General features: G+C 30.5%; 2 protein-coding genes across 2 annotated transcripts; both read left to right on the forward strand.

Annotated features, from left to right (window-relative positions):
- Window positions 1-6,292: 6,292 nt before the first annotated feature.
- On the forward strand, window positions 6,293-11,960 carry BRXL4 (BREVIS RADIX-like 4). The gene is made up of 6 exons (XM_028061339.2): window positions 6,293-6,581; window positions 6,698-6,840; window positions 6,932-7,311; window positions 9,985-10,120; window positions 10,306-10,706; window positions 11,349-11,960. The coding sequence occupies exons 2-6, from the start codon at window positions 6,739-6,741 to the stop codon at window positions 11,425-11,427; spliced, it is 1,098 nt and encodes a 365-aa protein (XP_027917140.2). The 5' UTR covers window positions 6,293-6,581; window positions 6,698-6,738; the 3' UTR covers window positions 11,428-11,960.
- A 6,401-nt stretch (window positions 11,961-18,361) lies between these two features.
- LOC114176715 (protein BIG GRAIN 1-like B) lies at window positions 18,362-19,796 on the forward strand. The gene has a single exon (XM_028061842.2). It carries the CDS (start codon window positions 18,534-18,536, stop codon window positions 19,725-19,727), a length of 1,194 nt encoding a protein of 397 aa, XP_027917643.2. The 5' UTR covers window positions 18,362-18,533; the 3' UTR covers window positions 19,728-19,796.
- Window positions 19,797-23,810: the final 4,014 nt, after the last annotated feature.

A 23,810-nucleotide genomic window follows, 5' to 3' on the forward strand; every position in this document is an offset into this window, starting at 1 on the left:
AGTCTGTGGGCTGGTTTACGAATTCCGTTTTTGATAATGTTTAAACCAGAGAGGCTATGCATACATTGTCTTAATTTTTTTGAAAAAAGTTATGTGTGATAAAATATATTTTTTACATATTGTTAATTTAAAAATAAAAAATGCAAAGTAATATAATTTATTAAAAACCATTTAATTAAATGAGTTTAGTTATTGAAATATTAAGTAAGAAATAAGACATGATTTAAATTTTGGAAGTAGGTATACTGTTGATGACTTAATGATTTTAATAATTAAGAATATGTAATTGGTATATATGATGAAGAAAAGGCATAATAAATTTGGATACATGTTGAAGCAACGGAGATGAAACAGTGTTTGGTGGCAATGAATGATGAGAGAAGAAAAAACTGGTACCGGTGCTCCTTTCCTTATATACCTGAATACCTGCTCCATCATAGTGACTGCAGCACACAGGAATGTAACTTAATTTGGTACCAATCATTGTCACCTAACATTCAATTTCCCATTTCCAAAATTTTTATTTTTATTATTCCACCTTATTCACTCACCTTAATTCTATAATACTTTTTCATTTCAAAGAAAAGTTTTAAAAAAATTAAAATTTGGTTTAACTTTTACTTTAGTTATTTCTTACTATAATTCTTTGTAGTTTTACCCGACTATTTTTAAAGTTCTCAATTTGGTTATACTAAACCTTATATTTATAATAATTATAATATTGTTATTATGACAAATTTAATTAGTATTTTGATTTTAATATTTAGGTTTTATTATTTATTTTGGTTTTACAACCTTTTTCATTTAATTGAGTTACGGTATTTATTAAATATAGTTAATATAGTATTATTTTTTGTTAAATTGACATTTACACAATTTAAAAAGGTTACATGTAAAAATTCAAACTGTTTATTACCTTTAAATTTCTGTTTATTTTTATCTTTTGTTTTTCGTCCAACTTCCTGCACTTTTTTCCATCTCCTACCATCTCCCATCTTCTTCCACCTCATTTCACCATTTTTGTCCATCATCCTTCACCTCCCACAACATTTTATGTTGAAAAGTTTGTTTCTTTGTAATTTTTTTAGTCAGATCTAACATGGGATGGATTAATAAGAAATATTTACAACTTTGAATTAGAAAAAGAAAACTCATTTGGTATTTTATTCTTTATAAATTGTGCAAAAGTGAATATCAAGTGGGAGATGGATGAAGGTGGAAGAAGAAAAAAAAAATTAAAGAGATCCCAAGAAAAAAACGACTCGAATTTTATCAGGTGACAATTTCATATGACATTACCATCAATTTAGTGGAAGTGACCATAATAAATTTATTTAACAAATAGTGAAACTCAATCATAAAAATTAAAAACATTTGACATCAAAATAGATCATAAGACTAAATATATAAACAAAATTACAAGTGCATTAAAAAAATTGAGAGAAATAACTTATAAGTAAATACGTATAAAATATTACAATATCACTTACAATTTCTTACTTCTTACATTGAAAATTCCAATTAGATATATTCCGTTTTGACATATTGTCAACCATGACCCATTTTATCACTACTAGTTAAATATTAAATATTTCATATAAACTGTTTGTATGATATATTTATTTGTTAATGATTTTAAATTATTAGCAGAATAATAAAATAAAATTAAAGAAATCATCATAATGAAAAAAATTAAAACTCAAAATTATTATTGCACTGTACTATTATAATATATTAAAGTTATATATTTATTTATTTGATCGATTATTATGATTTTGATTTACGTAAAAAATCCCATTTTACTGATTATTAAAATCTAAATTTATGCATTATTTAATATTTTTATTACATGTATATATACCATCTCATGATTATTTGGATTTTCGTTCAAAATATTTCTTTTAAATTATTTTCAAAATCTTGTAACTTAATTTTTTTAATTATTATGAATTATATTTATTGAAAATGTAAGAATCAATAATTTCAGAAGTTAAGAAGAGTCGTTAGTGCAAAACAAAAGGATAGGATAAGATAAACACCAAAATTAATGCGATTTAAAGTTTGTTTAACTGTGTTTGTATAGTTGTTCTTTTCAATAACTCGTATTTAGTAAATCTTACAAAAATTAGTCAAAGTTACGTAATTGAAGAGTAATCTTAAAAAAAGAACAATACTGGATTGTATTCACTGGTACAAGTGAACGTGATTTTAGATAATTTCAAGAAAAATAAAAATCTCACAACAAAACGCAGCCCAGAGGTTTGGTCAATTTTCCTTCCCCAATGTACAACATGTTTCGTGCGGTTTGTCTCTGCTCCCTCCAAAGACTAACTATGTTGTTTTTATCTTTTTAACTTCACTCCCAATTTCTTTTCTTCCTCGATACATGATATATTGTCCTTGTTCTATAAATATTGATATATGATATTTTAATTTATTTTTGTTTTTTATCTATTACTAATGTCAACATTCAGTATTATATATTTTTTATTTATAGATATCGACATCTAATATTTGATTTTGTTTTACAAATGGACATTCGATATTTTTTTCCTTTACAGAGATTGACATCCAAAATTGAATTTTTCTTTTCTTATCATTTAAGGAGATTGACATTTGGTATTTTTTTTTCACGAATATCAACATCCACTTTGTAATTTACTACATCTTAGAAAATATTTAAAGAAAAACGTTAAGAGAATTTTCATATCCAGTTAACACATATTAAATTATATTAATTAAAATATTTAATAGACTTTATTTATTTTTTTTTAAATTAGAATTTAAATACATAAAATATAATTTACTTTGTATTAAAAAATATTAAAAAAAACGTTAACCATATTTTCACGTCCGTTTAATATATATTAAATTATATTAAATTATTAAATTACGTTAATTTAGATATTTAACTTTTAAAAATATATACAAAATTATTGTCAAGATATATCACTTTTAACTTCAAAAAACATTTTTTTCAAAAAATGTTAATCAGATTTTTAAATTCCATTAACGTATATTAAATTATATTAATATATTAAATTATGTTACCTAAAATATTTATTAAATTTTGTTTAAATATTTATTAAATCTATATTTAAACCAAATAAAATATGTTTTACCTAATACTAATTTATATAAAATTTTAAAAGATTATAATGTTAATATTTATTATTTTAAATTTAAAAAAAAAAATAAAAATGTTAACCGAATTCTCACATTCAATTAATGTATATTAAATTGTACCACACCTAACCGGCCTAGCCAAACATACCAACACTTCTCATCCTTTACCGTCATAGCTATACTGGCAAAGACTGGGGAACTGATGTACCACACATAGCCGGCCTAGCCAAATTATAACCATAAATCGCGTATACGCAACCACCAAGAACGCAAATAATCACCATGTATAAACGAATGATAGTACCCAGCCTAAACCGCCAAAGAAGTAACCAGCCTAAGCCGCTAACTGAGGATAATTAAACAATAACTTAGCAACAACTTAGCATATTCAGGGCACTACCAGCAAGGCCCTTGGGGCCCACGATATTCGAATTAAGGAGCCTGAATCATGACCCAGACCCACTTATGGCGCAAGCAGGAGCCCAGCCCATGACGTGGCAAGACATAATTAATAAATTTATAAATAAGCATGAACCCCAGTAATTAAAGGTACGCATTCATTACTTTCATAAATAAGAGATTTGAATTTCTAAGAGGTTTTGCTGACTTGAGCATCGGAGTCTCCTCTGTAAGTAACCTCTCTCGGGTCCAAACCAATTCACACCGAGATATCCACAAATGACATATACCAGCCGGAAGGAAGCCTACTGAGGAGATTGCGGACTAGAGTAAGGTAACGTTTGTGTCTGATATCTTATTTGTTCTCTGCAGAAACATAAATTATGTTAAATTTTTTAATTTATTTAATTTAAATATTTAATAATTTTCTTTCAATTTTTATTAAATTAAAATTTAAACAAATAAAATATATTTTTCTTTATATTAATTTCCATAAATATTTAAAAGATTATTATTTTAATAGTTATTATTTTTAATTATTTAATATATATATATATATATATATATATATATATATATATATATATATTAATCAGATCTCACGTCTGGTTAACATATATTGAATAATATTAAAATTGTTAATTATTAAATTATCTGATAATTATATTTAAATAATTTACTACGTTGAAATTTAAAAAATAAAATCATTTTATTTTATGTTATTTTACATAAATACTTAAAAAATCATTATACCAAATAATTTTTTTCTTAAATTTTAATTAAAATATTCATTTTAATATAATTTAATATATTTTTATCGGTTGATATCCTAAATGAAAAACAAACTGATATTATACCGGATGTAGAGTTGACAACGAGACGGGTGGAGACGGTTTTCCTCTCTCACACATATTTGTATACAAAAATTCATTTTCATTCTCGTATTCAAATTCAATGAGTATCAAACTTTTGTCTCATCTATATTCTCATCGGGTAATGGGTATATTCTCGTAACAGTTTACTTACTGTTTCAATATTAATTAATTAGTTTTTATAAAATAATAAAAAATTTTGGTAAATAAACATAATATTATCAAGTATTTAATATTGAGAATAATGTTATTTCTTCGATATCAAATATTTAGAAATAAATTATTATTGTATATATACATTTCAAATTACAATACCAAATAAAATTTTCGTAAAAAACTAAAACATTTATTAAATTTATAAACATTAAATGAACCTAGTTGATAAATTTTAAAAATATTTAAAAAAAAATATAACGAAAACAAATATTTAAATTAAGATATATTTTAAACATTTGTTTATTTAATTTTTTAAATTCTATTAAATCTTTTTATATATATTAACAAAAGTTTGAATACATCAACTAATCAAAATCATGCAAAGAACAAATATTGAACTAATAATAATAAAATTCTAACATAGATCTTGTATTATGTTTTGAACTTCATTATATGTTTGATGATGACAAAAAAAATTCATGATAATTACATCCAATTTTTACATTATAGTAAAAAAAATTATAAACTTTATTTATACAATTATACTGACAAAATTACAGTATGATTGATAATGAGTTATAAAATAAAAAATAATTATGAAAAATATATCAAAATACTATTCTACACGATAAAAACAAATAACAAATAAAAATATTAAAAAATGATCAAATGTGTGTCTTATAAATGATTTTAGAGACTATTGAATGAAATCGTACAAAACAAAACAAATGTATAATTAAGATAAGATGAAAAATACCTTAGAGATGTAGAAAAAATTTTCAAATATCAACATTGTCAATGGTTAAAAAATAATAAAAATTGTTTTAGTGAAACAAAAAAGTTATTTAGATAAAACAAAAATTAATAATAATAGACTAAAGAAGATAAACTTTTTATATTACCTAGTAAATGAAAGGATTGTGCTTTTAAACACTTAAATTGAGAGTCTTAAACATTCTTATGTGACAGAAAAATATACAATAAATAAAAATAATAAAAAAGTCGAGTATGAGGAGGACGACGACGAGACGAATATGCACATCCTCGTACCCATCCTTTTACCCAATTGAAAAAGTCGGAGATTCCCCATATCCATACATAGTTAATGTGGAGATTTATGGTCAAAACGGAAATAGTCACTGGGACTAGTTTATTTGTCATCCCTAATCGGATGTTGACATTCGTAATGAAAAAAAAAAACACAATGTTATAGAGGTTGATATCTATAGAACAAAACTAAATTCTGGTGTTGACATCCTCCGTAGATGAAACAAAAAACATGTTACTGGATGTCGACATTCGTAACAGAAAAAATTTAAAGAAAAAACAAAGTTGACATCCCTAGAATAAAACAAGCACCAAATATCGATCCATTGGAAAATGAAATTTGGGATGGACCAGTTAGAGAGTGAAAAAATATAATTACTTTTATATGAGATAAATGAGAATTTAAAAATTTGGTAGGAGTGCAGAAGAAGTAGTTTGAGACGGAGGGAGAAGCCCTCGACTGTTTCACTTGTTTGGATTGTAATTGGGCCATTATTACCCAAAAACAGTCTGGGCCGAGCCCAGACCCAGGAAAGTGAGGAGTGTGTTCTTTGAACACCGGGCAAGCAAGTATACAAAACTTGAAAATACAGCAAGCGCGAGAGGAGTGAGAGGCGGTTAACATCCGGTAACCGGTAATCCCACAAGACAGAAAAAAGTGAAATCCACAATAACAGACAGCACTCCTCTTGCACCATTATAGCTTCTACCGAACCAAGCAAACCAAAAACACCAATAAAATCACACACCCCACTCTGCCGCCACCGGAGACTTCACCTTCACCTTCACCACCGACTCCCTCACCATGCTTCCTCTTCCCTCTCTCTCAATTTCATTCCCCACACAATCTCTCATATTGTAACTCAATTCAATCCCCGCATTAATTCAATTTGCTGTGTCATGGCTTCTATCATTGCAACCACTTCGGTTTTCGCGCCCTATTAGTCCTCCCCGCTCTTCGCTTCAACAACTCACGCTCAGGTGCAGTTTGCGTGCTCTTCTCGTTTTCTTTCGATTTCTTGTTTCCGATTCTGCAATGCGAGCGCAGTGGAATTTGATTTTCTATTTTTTAACTTTTATTCTTATTTTTTTCGCAGACATATATTTAATTTAATTTTATTATCACTACGAAGCGAGAATGCTTACGTGCATAGCTCGTCCGAAGAAACCTGATGAGTCAGATCCAAACAACGCGACAAGCGCCGCTAAATCGCAAGCCATCAAATCCCTTACTTCCCAGGTAGGTATTGTACAAGAAGCAACGAAATGGAAAGTTCATACCGATAAAGAATTGTTGATTTTCGTGTTTCTTTTCTTAATTGTGAATTTAGATAAGGGATATGGCGTTGAAGGCTTCGGGAGCCTACAAGCATTGCGCTCCGTGCACGGGGCCAGCGGCGCAGGGACGAGTGAGGAGCAACACCGAGTCGGACGCGGACTCCGACCGGTTCCGGTGGTCGTACCGGCGGACAGGGAGTTCAAGCTCGACGACCACTCGGACGTGGGGGAAGGAGATGGAGGCGCGGTTGAAGGGGATATCGAGCGGGGAGGGGACGCCGAACTCCGCCAGCGGACGGCGAGCGGAGCCGTTGGTGCTGTTCGTGGAAGAGAACGAGCCGAAGGAGTGGGTGGCGCAGGTGGAGCCTGGCGTTTTGATTACCTTCGTGTCGTTGCCACGTGGCGGTAACGATCTCAAACGCATTCGGTTCAGGTACGTACAACTGCGTTATGTTACGATACGTAATGTTAGGCGTCTCGTGCTGTGTTTGAAATGGGGGCGACAGTACCCGTGGTGCGGTTGTTTTCGTTGCCGTTGGGGGTATTGACCGGACGGTGAGTGTGGAGACAGTGTGTGTGTAGGGTTATGATTGGTCGCTGTTTGGATCGTCCAGGCTGTGATGATGACAACGAGTGCCTTTTGCTACGGTGGATAGTCAATTTCTCACACCTCATTAGTTAGTAGGGTCGTTTTCGCTTCTTTTGCATCTCTTCTTTGGTAAATCTGGAACACCACACCTCAGGATAGTTAACAGATTCTTTTGGGCAAGATTTCTCCCCTTTTTTGGTGATAAATATAGAATATTTTTTGAATTTGTTTTCCATGGATCCCGAGGAGTTAGTTAATGGAGTTTAGCGACAATGTATATACTCTCACATAGTATCTGATGCTAGGTAGATGAATTTTCCTTCACTCGTTTCCTTGATAGTAGAATACTAGACCATGTATTTTGTTAATAACTCGATTTCTTTTACACTATCCTCTTTCCTTAAATTTAGCTGTGTCAAACAAGTGTATTTTCAAAGTTATAATCAATTATGTTAGGATTTTAAAGATTGTGTGATACTTTGATTCTTTGAAAATGTAGAATGGTCGACAATAAAATTTATTGTAACACACAGATATAACAAAGTGTAATTAGATTAGTTTTAGTGTCTTTTAAAAAATATGAAATACATTGTTAAAACTTCCTATTCGCGTTAAAAATACGATTCGGAATGCAATAGATAATTTTAGAAAAATACTAGTACAATTGAGTTTTTTTTTTTTTTTTTAATTGTCGGTGGCTTATTTATGCATATTTTGGGTGAATGCGTGATGTTAAATTCTATAAATAAATTCCTTTAGTGATATGTGATACAAGGTCTTATTACTCTGATTTTTGTGTGCCCGCATCGCATTGCCTAAAATGTAATGTATTATATAGTATATATAGTATTAAAATAAAATATTTACAATATGTACAAATACTAAAACTTAATGTTCTTTCCTTCTTAATCTTGACAATACAGTTACAGGTGATTAAGTTGTGTTAGTGCAATTTTAATTTATATACCAGATGGATGATTTTCACGAGTTTTGAATGCAGTGAGTGATGATCCTATAATTGGTAACCGCGGTTCCCAGATAATCATCCATTTTTTGGAACTGCAAGCCATTTCCCACTGTTTAGTCTTTTGTAATTGGATAAGTGGGAAAGGGTTTGAACTTCAGCTCGATCACTATTACGCATTTATGCTCAGTTGTCGCTGCCAATCCAAGTATCCAAAGTCCAAATCCCCAATGCTATAAATGAAACATAATTCCTTCTCTGCAAAGATGAGAGTAGGTTTTGGGCCCCACAATCCTCAGTAAAATTTCACGCCCTTGCCAAAAGTAATCAGAAAAGGTCTTTAAAAGAGAACTTGCTGTGGCCTGTAAGGTGGTGGCCCTGGTGGGTCGTCGTTGATTGTGTTGGTACCTTTAAACCGAGTTTTGTCGAGTGGTCGGAGGAAACCCTTCTGCTACCTTCTTTTCTCTAAAAAAAAAATTCGTTGTGTCATGCCTGATTCTTCGCTTCTTTGTCTGCGTCCAATACCAGTATTTTTGTCTTTTAATCTGCAATATGCTGCGGAATCCACTCCAGAATTATATACAAGACAAAAACATGAACCTCCACTACGTGGGCACAAAATAATGTCAAAGATAGATGGTTGTATAAGTTAAAGTCTTCTAGATATTCTTTTATCACATTTTTTTCTATAATTATTGTTGGATAGAAACATGAAGGACACTTGGGTATGTCGACCCCACTTGGTGACTTGTGATGCAATCCCAACCAATGTGGAATTAGTGGGTGGGTCTGTGTACGCATGATTTTCTGTCTCTTTTATTTTGTCTTTTCCACTTCCTCATCGCAGAAATTTAAGCATTTACTTATCTGAAGTTAATATTCAATTTAAAACTTATTCAACCATCTAAATCAATTCATGTTTGGTGGGTTTTAGTTACGTATTTGTCACTAATTACGTTTGGGCCCACCTGCTTTCGATTTTCTAGACAAGCCCCAAATATAAGGTCAAGTGTGGCTATGGAACAACTTTATTCCACGCACCGAATGACTGTTTTAGCTTTTAATTATTTATGAGAATTCTTTGTCAAAAAGTAACCAGTTGAGTAACTTAGCATAATGGATTACAGTGTCATAAACCAAACCACTAAGAGAACTTGGAATTCATCTAAGAGCTATTTATTGGTTGGTCAACAAAATAACATCATAATAGCAGCCACAAACTGAAATTTGTTGATGTTTTTGAAGCTAGAGTCACGCCGACCACTCATACAGATAACTTTGATATCGTTTAGCTTGAAAGAATAACTATTCCACCCGTCTACCCAACATCACACACATGAAAAAAGAAAAATAAATGAGTGGAAAACAGGATGAGGTGTGAAGGACAAAATCACATTTTAGTTTTAACAGTGTTTATATACTGTTGTGTTTCTCTTTTCCAAAATTCAGATGCTAAATAACATGTTGCTTTGTTCTAAAGCATATAGTTCATATATGACACGGGGACTAGAGAGAAGTGAATTGAATTATGGTTTGTTTTCTATTCTGTATAGTCGAGAGATGTTCAACAAATGGCAAGCACAAAGGTGGTGGGCAGATAACTACGACAAAGTTATGGAACTTTACAATGTTCAAAGGTTTAGCCGCCAAGCATTCCCTCTTCCGACGCCGCCAAGATCTGAAGATGAGGTAATTTAGTTAGCTTATACTCGAGTAAACATATACTATTGAGTAATTGACTTCTGCATGTTACTTGGGCTATGCTTAGACAATACGTTACGGCAATGGTTATTTTCTCCCTTTTCTCTTAATTACTGAGTTATTGCGTCACTATTTTTAATTTGCTAATGTTTACATGGATTCATAAATAACAGAGCACAAAGCTTGAATCAGCAGAAGCCAGTCCTGTAACACCTCCACTGACCAGGGAACGGTTACCTCGTACTATTTACCGTCCAACAGGGATGGGAATGGGATACTCATCCTCAGATTCCTTTGATCATCAATCAATGCAATCCCGGCATTTCTACGACTCAAATGGTTTGAACTCTACCCCAAAAGTGTCCACTATTAGTGCCGCAAAGACGGAGATATCATCAATGGATGCTTCTATCAGAAGTAGCTCATCCAGAGAGGCTGATCGCTCTGGTGATTTATCAATCAGCAATGCCAGTGAGTTGGAGACTGAGTGGGTTGAACAGGATGAACCTGGTGTTTACATTACAATCAGAGCATTGCCAGGTGGCGCAAGGGAGCTCAAACGAGTCAGGTTTAGGTACGCTTCCTGCCAATTTTATGACTGGATAATTCCCTTTAACAGTTCATTACTACGTTAGATTTTTGAGAATTTAACAACGGTGCAGACACTATAATCAAAGCTTATGAAATTTATCTTACGAGGGTTTTATAATATTTATATTTATGTTCACAAGATTTATTTAAAATTAACTAGTTACATATTTGAATAGAAAATATTACATCATTTATAAATATCTATAAAGAAAAATTCTTTCTATAACTTATTTTTTAAGCAAATATATAATTCGTTATTACTTTTATCGTTATTAATATAGTTCATTATATTATTTTACTTTTTTAAGTTTATTAAGTGTTTTTAAAATTTAATTAATTATTGTTTTATAAAAAATGATTTTTTTCCATCAAGGCTTAAACCATGTGTTTAGGAATACATTACAAGTTAATTGGCTTATAGTATAAGGATTAGTCTATTTTTTTTTTTGTGCTGATTTGTCTGTTTCTGCCTCCCATTCTGCTCCCATATATCACTGTCCCAGTTTATGATTGGATATTGTAAATCTAAGGCGTGAAGATACAATCATGCATCAATTAGTATAGTGTTTATTTTTCATGTTTAGAATATGGAATTTATTTGTTGATGTTGTGATGTGTTACACAGCCGAGAAAAATTTGGAGAGATGCATGCTAGATTATGGTGGGAGGAGAACCGTGCCAGAATACATGAACAATACTTGTGAGTTGTGAGATTTTATAAAAGGGGGTGACTGCTGATGCTTTGGTGTTGCTTATTAAATTGTTCCATATTTATTTTACTATATATACTAGTACTACTAAGTCTCTTTATAGGCGAAGGTATGAGATGAGGTGCTACTTGCACCTCTGCCTTTTTTTGGGCTATTTACATCTCCTCTCTGTGCCATTAATTGCTTCAGCTTATCTTCTCTCTTGAATGTGGGTGGTAAATATAGTTTCTAGTATCGGCAATGATTTACTTAGAAAAAGCCTAAGAAGTCTGGTGGCTGTAAATTCTATTACTATTCAAATTGGATACAAAGAATGAATCTATTTTCTTTATTTTTGTTCCTACCCTTCTAGCTTCACCAGGTTTACGGTCTTTCACCACTGCTCAGTCACTCGTTATTTTTGTTGTTTGTTTATTTACATTTTTTCCATACTTGCGTATCTGCCTTTTTCATTCCTCATTCTGTACTCAGAATAAATATAATGTTTGTGAGGAAATGTAAACACAAGCTCCCACACTTCCAGTGCACTGGTTTTGGTGAAAAATGTGGTCAAATTTTTAACAAGTAAAACCGTTGATGCAATAAAAAAAATTAAGATAACTAAATGTGATGTGAAACCTTGGGAGAAAGATCATTGTCATCCCTTATTTAAATCACAATGAATATATTTATCTTTTGATTTTGTTAAGTTTTATGTTCTTTTATGCAGTTTCTTCAGGGACATCCGATAGAATGATTTTGTGTTCGCAACTTGCAACCATTCTAAGAATAATAATTAGAAAGTAGTGAAAAAACTGCAATATACTTGCTCAATGGATTTAGTAAACATGTTTATTTATTTTCAACTACTCTCTCTAAAATAACACTCTCTGAACTAACATATATAAATAAAAAATAGTCATTTAAATATAAGTAATTTTACTATCTCAATCTTGTCTATTATTTTTTTTAAATGTTCATGTTTTTAAATCTGTGCATTACCTCCAACAAATACAAGAGACTAATTTAGTGAATATTAATCAAACTTTATTATTATTTTATTCGGAAAGTAATAGTCAGCAAAATTGAAAACAAATTGGCCTTCTTTAATCAACATCTTCAAGCTGGACTATTTGAAGGTTATCTATAGAGCCCGTTAAGTTAAACGGAAAACAGAGTCCACAAGTTTTGACCCAAAACTCCCATGGGTTTTATTGACTATATTCTATTTTTTGTAAATGAGAGTTTTATGAGAATATTTTGGACACCATGGAATCCAAAACTCTTTTATGCTAATGCCAAAATACAAAATTGTTTTATTTGAAACTTTTCCCTCCACTCTTCCTGTTCTATAGTGAGACGTTTGATTTGTTGAAAAGACAAATTACCCAATTCAGAACTACTTCTTTTAATTAGATTTAAACGCTGTTTCGGTTTATGTTGACATTCATAAATGCAACATTAAATGTTACTAACAGATAATCAAATTACTATTTTGAAATAATCATTTCTTATTTAAAGCATGTAGGGACAAGAATAATAATAAAAGAAGACAATTCATAGTATATTTTTTATATTAAATAATATTCACACTTTTTATATTTAAATAAACACGTGACTCGTTTATGTTTTAAGTAAAATAAAATTTATATCATCTTTACTTTTAAAATTAATTCTCAAATATTTTATGTATATAATAAATAACATTCATTTTAATAAAATTATTTTCAAACATTTATCTTAATCAAATCAAATAATATTTATTTCTAAACAATCATGTCGATCACTTAACAGGTGCATTATTCAATTAATAAAAAAATTTAAAGAGTAGATATTCAATTAAAAAAATATAAATTTATTAAATATTCAAGAAACCATTAAAATTTATTAAAAATCTAAGAAAAAAATTATAATTTTATTATGAACTTGAAACTTAATTAAGTCAATATTAAATATTAAACCAGAGACTTAAAGTTGTATATAATTGATGTTTTATCCATAACTTTCAATATAATACTAATAATATAAATGTTATAAAAAAAAGTATAAGGTAATAACAAAGTCAAGTTTATTTCTTTGAAGGGTGAGATTGTATCTTTTAATTTCTATTTATTTTTGTGTATTGTTGTTCATATATCGGGATAGATTTGAGAGAGCAAGATTTTCATCTTCACTGAGCAAATTTGAAGAGAAAAATATTATATTTACCTAATTAACCTTTACTTTTTTTCTTAATATTACGAATATGCTCATTTCACTATGTATTGCAACATGTCGAGAGTAGGGGTGTTCGTTAAGTGTTCCAATGTGTTATAAATCCATGGGATAACTAGTCATTCTCGGGAGGGAGATAATTCAAGAGGTGGAGAAATGCAGTTTCTATGAGGAACTAGGGGAGGAGGAGAATTGATTCTGACATATGAGAACCGATTATGTGTGCAATTAACAAGTGAGAAAAACAAACACTGTAAGAGATAAATGATGATTCTAACTTTGATGGGGAATGATTCCCATTCCTCTAGAGGTCGAGACCCTCGTTGCAAAATCTAGCGGGACGCTTGTTCACCACCAAACTTTGACGGTGGTTCCATCCGTATCCACGAGTCAGGCCATTGTGATGTTCCCAGGAAGACGAGGCACGAGCCAAGGAAGAAGAAGATACACCCTGTGTTGTAGCTCGAGGAAGAAGAACAGACGGTCCATAATAATAATAATAATAATAATAATATTATTATTATTATTATTATTAATTTTAATCATAAGGTGAAATTGTAATATTATATTTTAATATATTATTATTTTTTTTAATCTATCACTTCAATCAAATTATTTACAAACTTCACCTTCAAATCTATTCACTTTCATTTTCAAATCCTTTAAAACAAACATCATAAACTTTCCTTCCTTCAAATCTATCCATTCACTCTTTTCCAAATTCATCTTATTATTTAAAACTATGATTGGAAAGAACTATATAAAATAGAATAAATTAGGTGTTTATTAACTCTTTTTTAAGGTTATGTTTAATTTGTTTTGAACATAATTTGGTCTGCAAACGGAACTTTGACATATTTCATCTCAATTGTGATATGTTTCATTTTAGTTTCTTTCAAAATAAATTAAAGAGTTACATTTTTTTAGTTCTTAAACTTTGATGTTAAATTAAAATTTATTTTTGTCTTAAACTTTGCTATATGTGGGTTCTAAAACTTTAGAAATAAATGAATATAGTTTTTTCAATCCAATTATACTATTTTTTTTTACGTATCAAAAGCGTTTTTTAACTTATATTGAAGTGAAAATGTGTCAAACAGTACAAATAAATCAAATGCTAACACGAAGTGCGTTTCACATGTAAAAAAAAAAATTAACATAATTTGGTTAAAAGAATTATATTCATTTATTTTTGAAGTTTGGGAATAAAAATGTATCAAAGTTTCACACAAAAACAAATTCTAGTTTTGGATTAAAGTCTGGGGACTAAAGACATATTTAACCTAAATTAAATTTAGTTCTTGATAAATTTGAGAATTTTCAATTTAGTCGATATAGTTTATTAAATACTAGCAAAATTATATTTCTCAATTCGGTTCTTACTATTGTTTTTCTCCATTAACTTGATATGTCATCTCTTTCATTTTTAATTGAGTTTCTAGTAATGTATAATAAAATTATAAAATAATATGTGATGACAATTATATAAGATGACATAAAAAGATAATTATCACATTACCTAATTAACTAGAGTTGTCAAAATGGGTAACCTAGTCCGACCCGACTCAACTTATCACGGATTGATCACTTAGTGAGCCAACACAACCCAACTCACTTATTAGCGAGCCAAAAAAATTTGAACCCGATCCAGTCCACCACGGGTTGGTGGGTTAAACAGGTTGACTCACATGTTATATATATATATATATATATATATATATATATATATATATATATATACGGGTTAAATATGTTTTTGGTCCCTCAAGTTTCAGTGAATTTTGGAATTAGTCCCTCATCAAAACTTTATACCAATTTAGTCCTTCATCTTTCAAAATGTGTGAATTTAGTCCTTTTAACCAAATTTTGTTAAGTTTATCTGATGTTTCAAGCGCATTTCATGATAGTATTTAAGTTAACATTGAAGCAAAAATATGTCAAACAATGTAAATAATTTAAATACTATCATGAAATGCGATTGAAACGTCAAATAAACTTACCAAAATTTAGTTAAAAGGACTAAATTCACGCATTTTGAAAGATGAAGGACTAAATTGGTCAAAAGTTTTGATGAGGGACTAATTCCAAATTTCGCTGAAACTTGAAGGACCAAAAACATATTTAACCCTATATATATATATATATATATATATATATATATATATATTCAATCAAAACTAAATTATAATTCTAATTAAAATATAAATAAACTTCAATACACTCCAAATACAAACAAAAATCACAAAAATACAAATTATTTATGTGTTGGCTAAAAAAAACCTAATATGACCCAAATGCAAAGCTCAACTTAACAAAAAACATTTTTGTGACCCTTTATTTGTGAGTTGGTGAGCCAACCCGGTTCACTACGGGTCAACCCAGATGAGCCGGGTTCTAGATGAGTTAGGTCAAAAATAAATTCGTATTAAAATTTGTAAAAAAATTTCAATCCAATTCGACCCGTGATGGGTCGGATTGGCTCATGATTCCAACCCATTTTGACAGTTCTACGATTAACAATCATATCATCAAGTTAACTAAAAAAATCAAACACCAATTGAAAATTAATTTTGTTTGAGTATTTAATAAATCATAATATTTTATTAGGAACTTAATTGAAAATTTTAAATTTATGAGAAATTTTAAAACTTAATAAAGTATGTTTTTTTAATGTTTTTTATGTTCAAAATTCTGAATGACTCTATAAGGGTAATGATAATTTTGTATTGGTTAGGATTAATCTTTCGAAGTCCTTAATTGGATAATTTCTTGATTATTAAACGCGAGCTTGAATTTTAGTTAAAAAATTAAGTTAGTTGAATTTAACTAAAGTGTAACAAAAATAATATACTGAAACTTTTAACTTAAGTTAGAGGTAAATGTTGTTTTTAAATAGTAAAAAAAAAAACTGCAAAATGAAAACTAGAAATTATTGACTTGAATTTCCACACCTTATTTTTATTAGAAAGATTTCTATTTATGCATCTCATAAAATGTAGTATATGTACATACCTCACAAGGAGACTTTTAATTGTAACACTATAATACAAAAAACAAAACTCAACATTTTTCTACAACCGGAAAGAGGATTTGTAGCAAATTTAACGATCAAACTAATAAGTGTTAATCAGTACACAGTAAATTTGTATACATGTTTCTTGAAAACATTATAAAATTGTTCTATAATTCTTGACCCAACTTCAAGATCTTTAACTACATATGGATGTGTAAATAAAAATATAGTATATTCAGAACACATTCTTACATTAACGATAAATAAACTATCAAAATCAGTTTATCATGGTTATCTAATTATTTTCAACGTGTTATTTAATTATTTTTGTTATTTTCATTACATCGTTATACGTCGTTATCTAATTTTATGAAACTAAAAATGAACTTTAATGCTCGTGACGATCTGACAGGGATGAAGACCAAATTGTTTTGAATTTGTACCTCTACCTAGTTGGAATATTAATTTGTGAACGATAACTTTTTATCATTATAGGTTTGAATAAAACATCTGTTTATGATAGTAAAAAGAAAACAACATTTTTTTCCCCAAATTACTTTTATTTATTTAAAAAAAAAATAAACATAGTTAGAAGATCATGTATAATATGGACCAATCGTCCATTGGTTACGATCATCTAAGCTAATATTAAGCATTGATTAAATTGTATAAGACCTTCAAGCGAAAGAGAAGTGAGAACTGACCAAATTTATTAGACAAAACGTTGAATGTTGTTTGACAAATATTTTATGATTATGGAGACCGATCGATTATTAAGATAACTATTCGATTGAACGTTAGGTGCGATTATCCGATCTAAAATCATATTATAAATAGTATAAATAAAATAATTGATTACATTTAGTATGATATTTAATATTTTTGTGCTTGGATACTTAATAACTTAATAACTTAATATTTACTTTTGAATGAATAAAAGACCTTGAAGAGTGAACAAACCGACAAACAAAACTATCACGAAGTATCCGTCCGACCCAATATATCTAATAACATTATTGTGAAAACCATATTTAGAAAAAATGAATGTAATTAAAAATAATATATATATATATATATATATATATATATATATATATATGCGAAATGTGACTTTATAAGATAAGGAAATAGTTTTTGATTGGTATGATATATCCCAGCAAAATACTTAAAATATATAAAAGATGAGGTAAAGTAAATGAGAAGAATTGCATAATTAATTTGTTTAAAAATAGTTAAAAAGCGAAAAGTGTGGTGGAGTGTGATCTGAAGTCTGAAAAGATCGCCCGCACGCGCGGGAGTCTCTTGCAACTTTTTACACTTCTCTCTCTTTTACACACCAATTCCAAACCTTCTTCTCATTCCCTCTACTCATCAAAATGAAAGAAACAGTTACAAGAAAGAACAAACACACACACAGAACGAAAATCAGCATCTATTCATTTCTCATTCTTGTTTCCCAACAATAGAAAGCCATGGCAATAGGCAGTAGGCAATTCTGAGATGAGATGTAATGTGTGACATGATAATTACTCTGTATGAGTTACTTTGGGCGTTGTCAGAGTGTGCTATTTCCCACAACTGTTGCTTTCTCTAATTAACACTTAATTTATTTGTTTGTGTTCACCGAAAGGTGTACGTACACTTGTAGTGCCAACGCCTACACATGCTCCTGTACAAACACACACAAACACAATCCCAACCAACCCTGTCATTTCTCATTAAAATTCTCTCTTCTCTCCTTCCTCTCTTCTACAACCCTTCAACTTGCACCATTTTTCTATTCCATTCCCCTCTTCCACCTTTTCACATTCTCTCTCACCACAACTTTACCCTCTCTTAAACTAACCTCACCTTCTTCAACTGCTATAAGTTTCACTTTCAGTTTCACCCAAAAATGCACACAAGACAGAGGGAGAAGGAGAAGGAGAAGTCCATGAAGGAATCCACCTGCCCACAAAGGAGAAGAACTCCTTCCTTCTCCTCCTCTCTCCTTGACGCCATTTACCATTCCATCGACGAGTCAAAATCCAACCTTCACCAGGATCAACCACCTTCTCTCTTCGATCACAATCCGCAATCTTTCACCTTTGAAAAAAGTGGCAAGAAAGAGAGGATGAATCTCCGCCGCGCCGTCATGCTGGAAGATTGGATGGAGAAGCATACTTCTCATTCCCATTCCCATTCTCAAACTTCTCACTTTCTCAACTACAGTTCAAGCTCCTCGGAATGCAGCTCTGGGGGGATATTTTCCTCTTCAGAAACCGACACGACAACCTTCAAGAAACACAGACCAAGACCCGCATCGGAGAAGAAGAAACAAGACCACAGGGTTTCCGAGAAGCAGAACAAAGAGGGTGGCTTCGCAAGGACCAAGTTGCGGGCTTTGAAAATTTACGGTGAACTGAATCAGAGAGTGAAGCAACCCATTTCACCGGGGAGTAGAATCGCCAGCTTCCTTAGCTCCATCTTCAACTCCCAGAACGTGAAGAAAGCCAAAATGTGTTACGTTGGGGCTGTTGATGATGTTAGCTTTGAGCACAAATCAAAGTCCCCGTGTTTCTCTTCCACTCCTTCTTCCTTCTCGAGAAGGTCTTGCATGAGCAAAACACCCTCTTCGGCTAAAAAATCCAACACCAATGGGGTCAAAAGATCCGTGAGGTTCTACCCCGTTAGCGTAATCCTAGGTGAGGATTCTGAGCCACAACCTAGTTATCACAAATGTAGCAACATTTATGAGAGTGAGCCTAATTTCACCGTGAGGAAGATCACTAGAAGTTCTTCGATAAAGGAGCTGAAGAACGGTGTTCGGGGAGAAGAAAATGGAGCTGAAGAAGCTGCGGCGCGTGGTTTTGTAAAAGGTTATCGAAATTCTGGTAAGGGTGAACTTGATTTTAGAGGCTTTTACGGTAACGAGGATGAAGACGAAGACGAAGACGATGACGAAGAAGATGATGCGAGTTGTTCAAGTTCAGATTTGTTTGAGCTGGATCATCTTATTGGAGCTGCAAGGTACCAAGAAGAACTTCCTGTGTATGAAACTACCAATTTGGAAACAAATAAAGCCATTGCCAGTGGTCTATGTTTGTAGTTTAGTTTAACAACACTTAATTGTAATTATTTTCCATAGTTTGTGGAGCTCATGAATTTTTTAAAACAACCTTGTTCTACTTTTGATGTTGTTAGCTACCATTAACTATGATGTTTGCTTAGTTGAGATTGTGATATAGGCTTTATGCATGGTAGAAAAGGAGTTAGAATGGTAGACAGATTTTTGGATAGAATTGTGCGAGTTAGAGAGAAAGATAGGTAGGTGGGTAGCTGATGTTCACTCGCACAACTTGTGAAAGCAAACTAAGACAAACTGAAAAGAGAAAAGTAAAAGTAGATTGATTTTTATTTTTGGTAGCCGATGAGAAAAGAAAAGTTAAAAAAGCTTAACGCTTTTCCACTGGGTTGGCACATGGCCTCACTGAGAGATGGTAAAAATCTGCACCACTTTAACGTCATAGAAGATTTAAATAAATGATTACAAGTCACAACTTTTTGCGCGTTTGAAATCCGCGATTAGAGAGTGATTTTGAACTGATATTCTGGGTTGTAAAGCCAAAATTGAAGCTAATCTAGAGAGAAGATATAAACATATTGAGAAAGGAAAGGTTTATATATGTATATAGGAGACAGGGTAGGGCCTGTGATTTGAAATTGGGGAAGTCAAAATATGGATCGGACATAATAGCATGAATCTAAACTTACTTTTGACAGCGCAGAAGAAAAATTGATGATCCTAATCTTAACAGATGAAAAAATGAGACAGCATGGGTAGGTTGGTTGACGAAAACAGCATCCCCCAAAGGGCCTTTTGAGGAAAAGATTAAAATGAAAAAGCAGGGTATGAAATCTCATGATTTGTTGCATTATGGAAGGTTGATTAAAGAGAAGAGGGATTGTTGCAATGGCATGTGAAAGCAGCTTCACATTATCATCTATGACCTCAACCCATATGCCTATCATTCCTTTCCCATTTTCTTACCAAAAAACTTCCTCTGTGCTTCCTCTCCATTAATTCCCTCTCTTATTTCATGCTTCCTCTGTGCTTCCTCTCCATTTTCTTTATAGTAAGTATAACACAAGTATAATAAGTATGAACACTATAATATATTTTTCTTTATATATTATAATAATCACCATATGTTTGGGAGGCCGTGCCATGAACAAAGTAACTGCTTTCATACTTTTAAGGTTTGAAAATAGTTCGTATTATTATGAGTGAGAATTTTTTTTTTTACAAACATTTGTTTTGATAAATTCGACGAAGTTTTCATAAATAGAATTAAATAAATTATTTTTTATTTTTTAATCAAAAATAAAATAATAAAAGAATACTTTTTTTTTATTTAAATAGATAGTTTGTCAAATTTCGTTAAGAAAAGTATTGTCAAACTATCATTTTTCTTATTATGAAATAGTTAATTTGATCAACTTTTAGTCGTTCCAGAGTTTAAAGGAGAAGAATTCAATTAAAAAAAAACTAAAACTTTTTTAATATGTTTGATTATGTGTCTAAATGTTTTTAAAAATATTTATAATCACATAATGTGTGATACCGATACATGGATGAAATAAAATTTTTGAGATTTGCAGTTTTTCTTTTTCAATTTGATAAATTATGTGTAGTTATTTGCTTATGACTACTCTGGTTTTCTAAATGATTTGGAAAATAAAAAACCATAATAAATTTTAGTGTCCAATGATTTTTATTTTTAAATTAAAAAATTGGTGCATATGACTTTAAATAATTCAAGAAATTGGTGTGTATGACTATAAATAAATTCAAGAAGCATATGATTGATATGTTTATGATTTTTCAATGTTGAAAATTTTTCAATATTTAAAGTATGGAGGGTAGGAGGTTTCATCTACGAACGTAATATGAAAAATTCTATATGTTAATTAGATTAAGATCAATTATGATGGTGAAAGCAGGGATTACCGATTTAACTTCATGTGTTGGCATTTTAGAAAAAAGTCGAAGTGAATATATATGTAGTTTTTCAGTTTTTTTAGTTGTATAAACTTTTGTTTATGTTAAATTTATGGAGTCATTTATGCTTTGGAACATGCTTGTAAGGATGATTTTTAGAGGCTTTAGTTGGAGAATGGTTTTATTTTGGTTTGACATCGTTTTTTGGATCAACGAAGTTTTGAAGGGTGATGGTATCGGTGCTTATATTTTTGTAAGTATATACAATTCAAAGTTTTTTAGATTTTTTGTGAGAAAAATTATTATGTTAGATAGATTAGCTAATTTGACTTTTATTTATACAGAATAATACAAGTGATTTACTGTTTTACATCATGTTTTCAATAAATGTATTTTTTATCACGAATTTGGTCTTCATCTTCTAATTTTCAACAATATTTATTATTTTTTATGTATGTATTTTTTGTTATTTCTTAAAACTATTATTTTTTTTCAAAAATAAAATAAAATAAAATAAAATAGGATGACATAAGAAGGATAATAGTTTTTGTCAAAAAAATTTAAAGACTTTGTCAAAGTTTATATTTAAATCACGTTTTAATGTATTTATTAGGGATGGCAATTAGGGCCCGGCTCGCGGGCCCGCAAAAAAACGCGGGGCGGGCCAAGATAGTGAGCCCGCAGGCCCGCGCGGGCCAGTACACATAAAATTAAAAAAAAAAACTTGCACTTGTGTATATTAATTACTTCTTTTATGGACTCTTGCATTAAAATTTCAAATTCTTGTATAACTGGAAAAGACAAGTATTATGTAATTTTTAATGTGCTAAAATTTAAAGAATACATTGTGTATGTCATAGTATGAATATGATGAAAATGTTGAATTATCAATTTATCATCTAATTCCCCAAAGTCTTTACTTAATTTTGTGAACTTCTTAAAGTTTCCCAATTTGTAAACATTGAAAGTTTTATCATAATAAATAAATAAAAAAAAGTGGGCCGACCGGCAGGCCCATGGACCAACTTATATGCGGGGCGGACCAGAGTATGCAGCCCGCATAAAATGTGCGGGGCAGGGCGGGCCGGCCCGCGGTGTGCGGGTCTTATGCGGGGCGGGCCTAAACGGGGCGGGCCGGCCCGCATTGCCACCCCTATTTATCGGTTATTACTTTGTTTTTCTAGGCTTTTAGCTGTAAATTATTAACTAATGTGTAACAAAAAGTGATTTCCATAAATAACATTGTATTCGATTATTATTTCGAAACAAAGGTGATGTCAAAAGGCTATAATTGTAAGGAAATTATTTTTCTTGTAATCACAATAAAAGATTAATTTTTAACAGAATGTATGTTTCCATTACTATTATTTCATCAAGATATATTTTTAAGAAATTTAGCCAGTATATTATTTCCAACGTCAATGTTTTACGAGAATTGAAAAATATCTTTACATGTTTATGGACACATATATTATCAACTATGGGGTGTTTGAAGTAAACTCACACCCATATTCTACGTTCAAGAAAACATAGTTAAAAGAGTCCTTCTACCAAAGATCTCAACTACAACGAAAATCATCGATCTTTGAACAAAGTTAGAACATAAAATATTGAATTTGTTAATTACTTTAACTATTATGAATATGCTTATCTTATTTATTGCTCTACAGACTTTAACATTCAGGTTGGTGATTAATGATAATTATATTCATGCAATAAAGTATAAATATGATATTTCTTTCATAGTGAAATGATAAATCATAATTATAACTGATAAAACTAATTCTATCTCGTAAAAGTTATGTGAAAATTTTAAAAGAATATCATCATATTATTGAAGTAAATAATTAGAGATTTTTAAATGATGAATAATCTATCTTATCATTGATAAAGAATTTAATTCATATTCTAATCTAAGTTTGATAGAAGTTGGCTCTAAAATCAATATTTTAAAATAGAATGGGATTAAAAATTAACATTCACTGTTTTTAAATATTATATGATTATATACATAATTTTATTGTAAAAGGTAGACACCTCACAGGGGTGGCCACAGCCAGGGTGCCCCGCTGTACCAGCTAATTATTATTTTGTTTTTTAGGTCTAAATTCCTTTCACTTAATATTGGATTGTTCTTGCAAACAACATCTGATGCTATTCCAATTATTTTCACATGTCAAATCATATAAA

Source organism: Vigna unguiculata, chromosome 3 (genome assembly GCF_037176805.1).
Source record: "Vigna unguiculata cultivar grain cowpea cultivar isolate G323 ecotype 2 chromosome 3, ASM3717680v1, whole genome shotgun sequence".
NCBI lineage: Eukaryota > Viridiplantae > Streptophyta > Magnoliopsida > Fabales > Fabaceae > Vigna > Vigna unguiculata.

Coding starts and splice junctions, on each gene's coding strand:
- BRXL4 (XM_028061339.2), top strand. CDS start 6,739: ATGCTTACGTGCATAGCTCGTCCGAAGAAACCTGATGAGTCAGATCCA. Junction 10,121..10,305: donor CGCCAAGATCTGAAGATGAG/GTAATTTAGTTA, acceptor CATAAATAACAG/AGCACAAAGCTTGAATCAGC. Junction 10,707..11,348: donor CTCAAACGAGTCAGGTTTAG/GTACGCTTCCTG, acceptor TGTGTTACACAG/CCGAGAAAAATTTGGAGAGA.
- LOC114176715 (XM_028061842.2), top strand. CDS start 18,534: ATGCACACAAGACAGAGGGAGAAGGAGAAGGAGAAGTCCATGAAGGAA.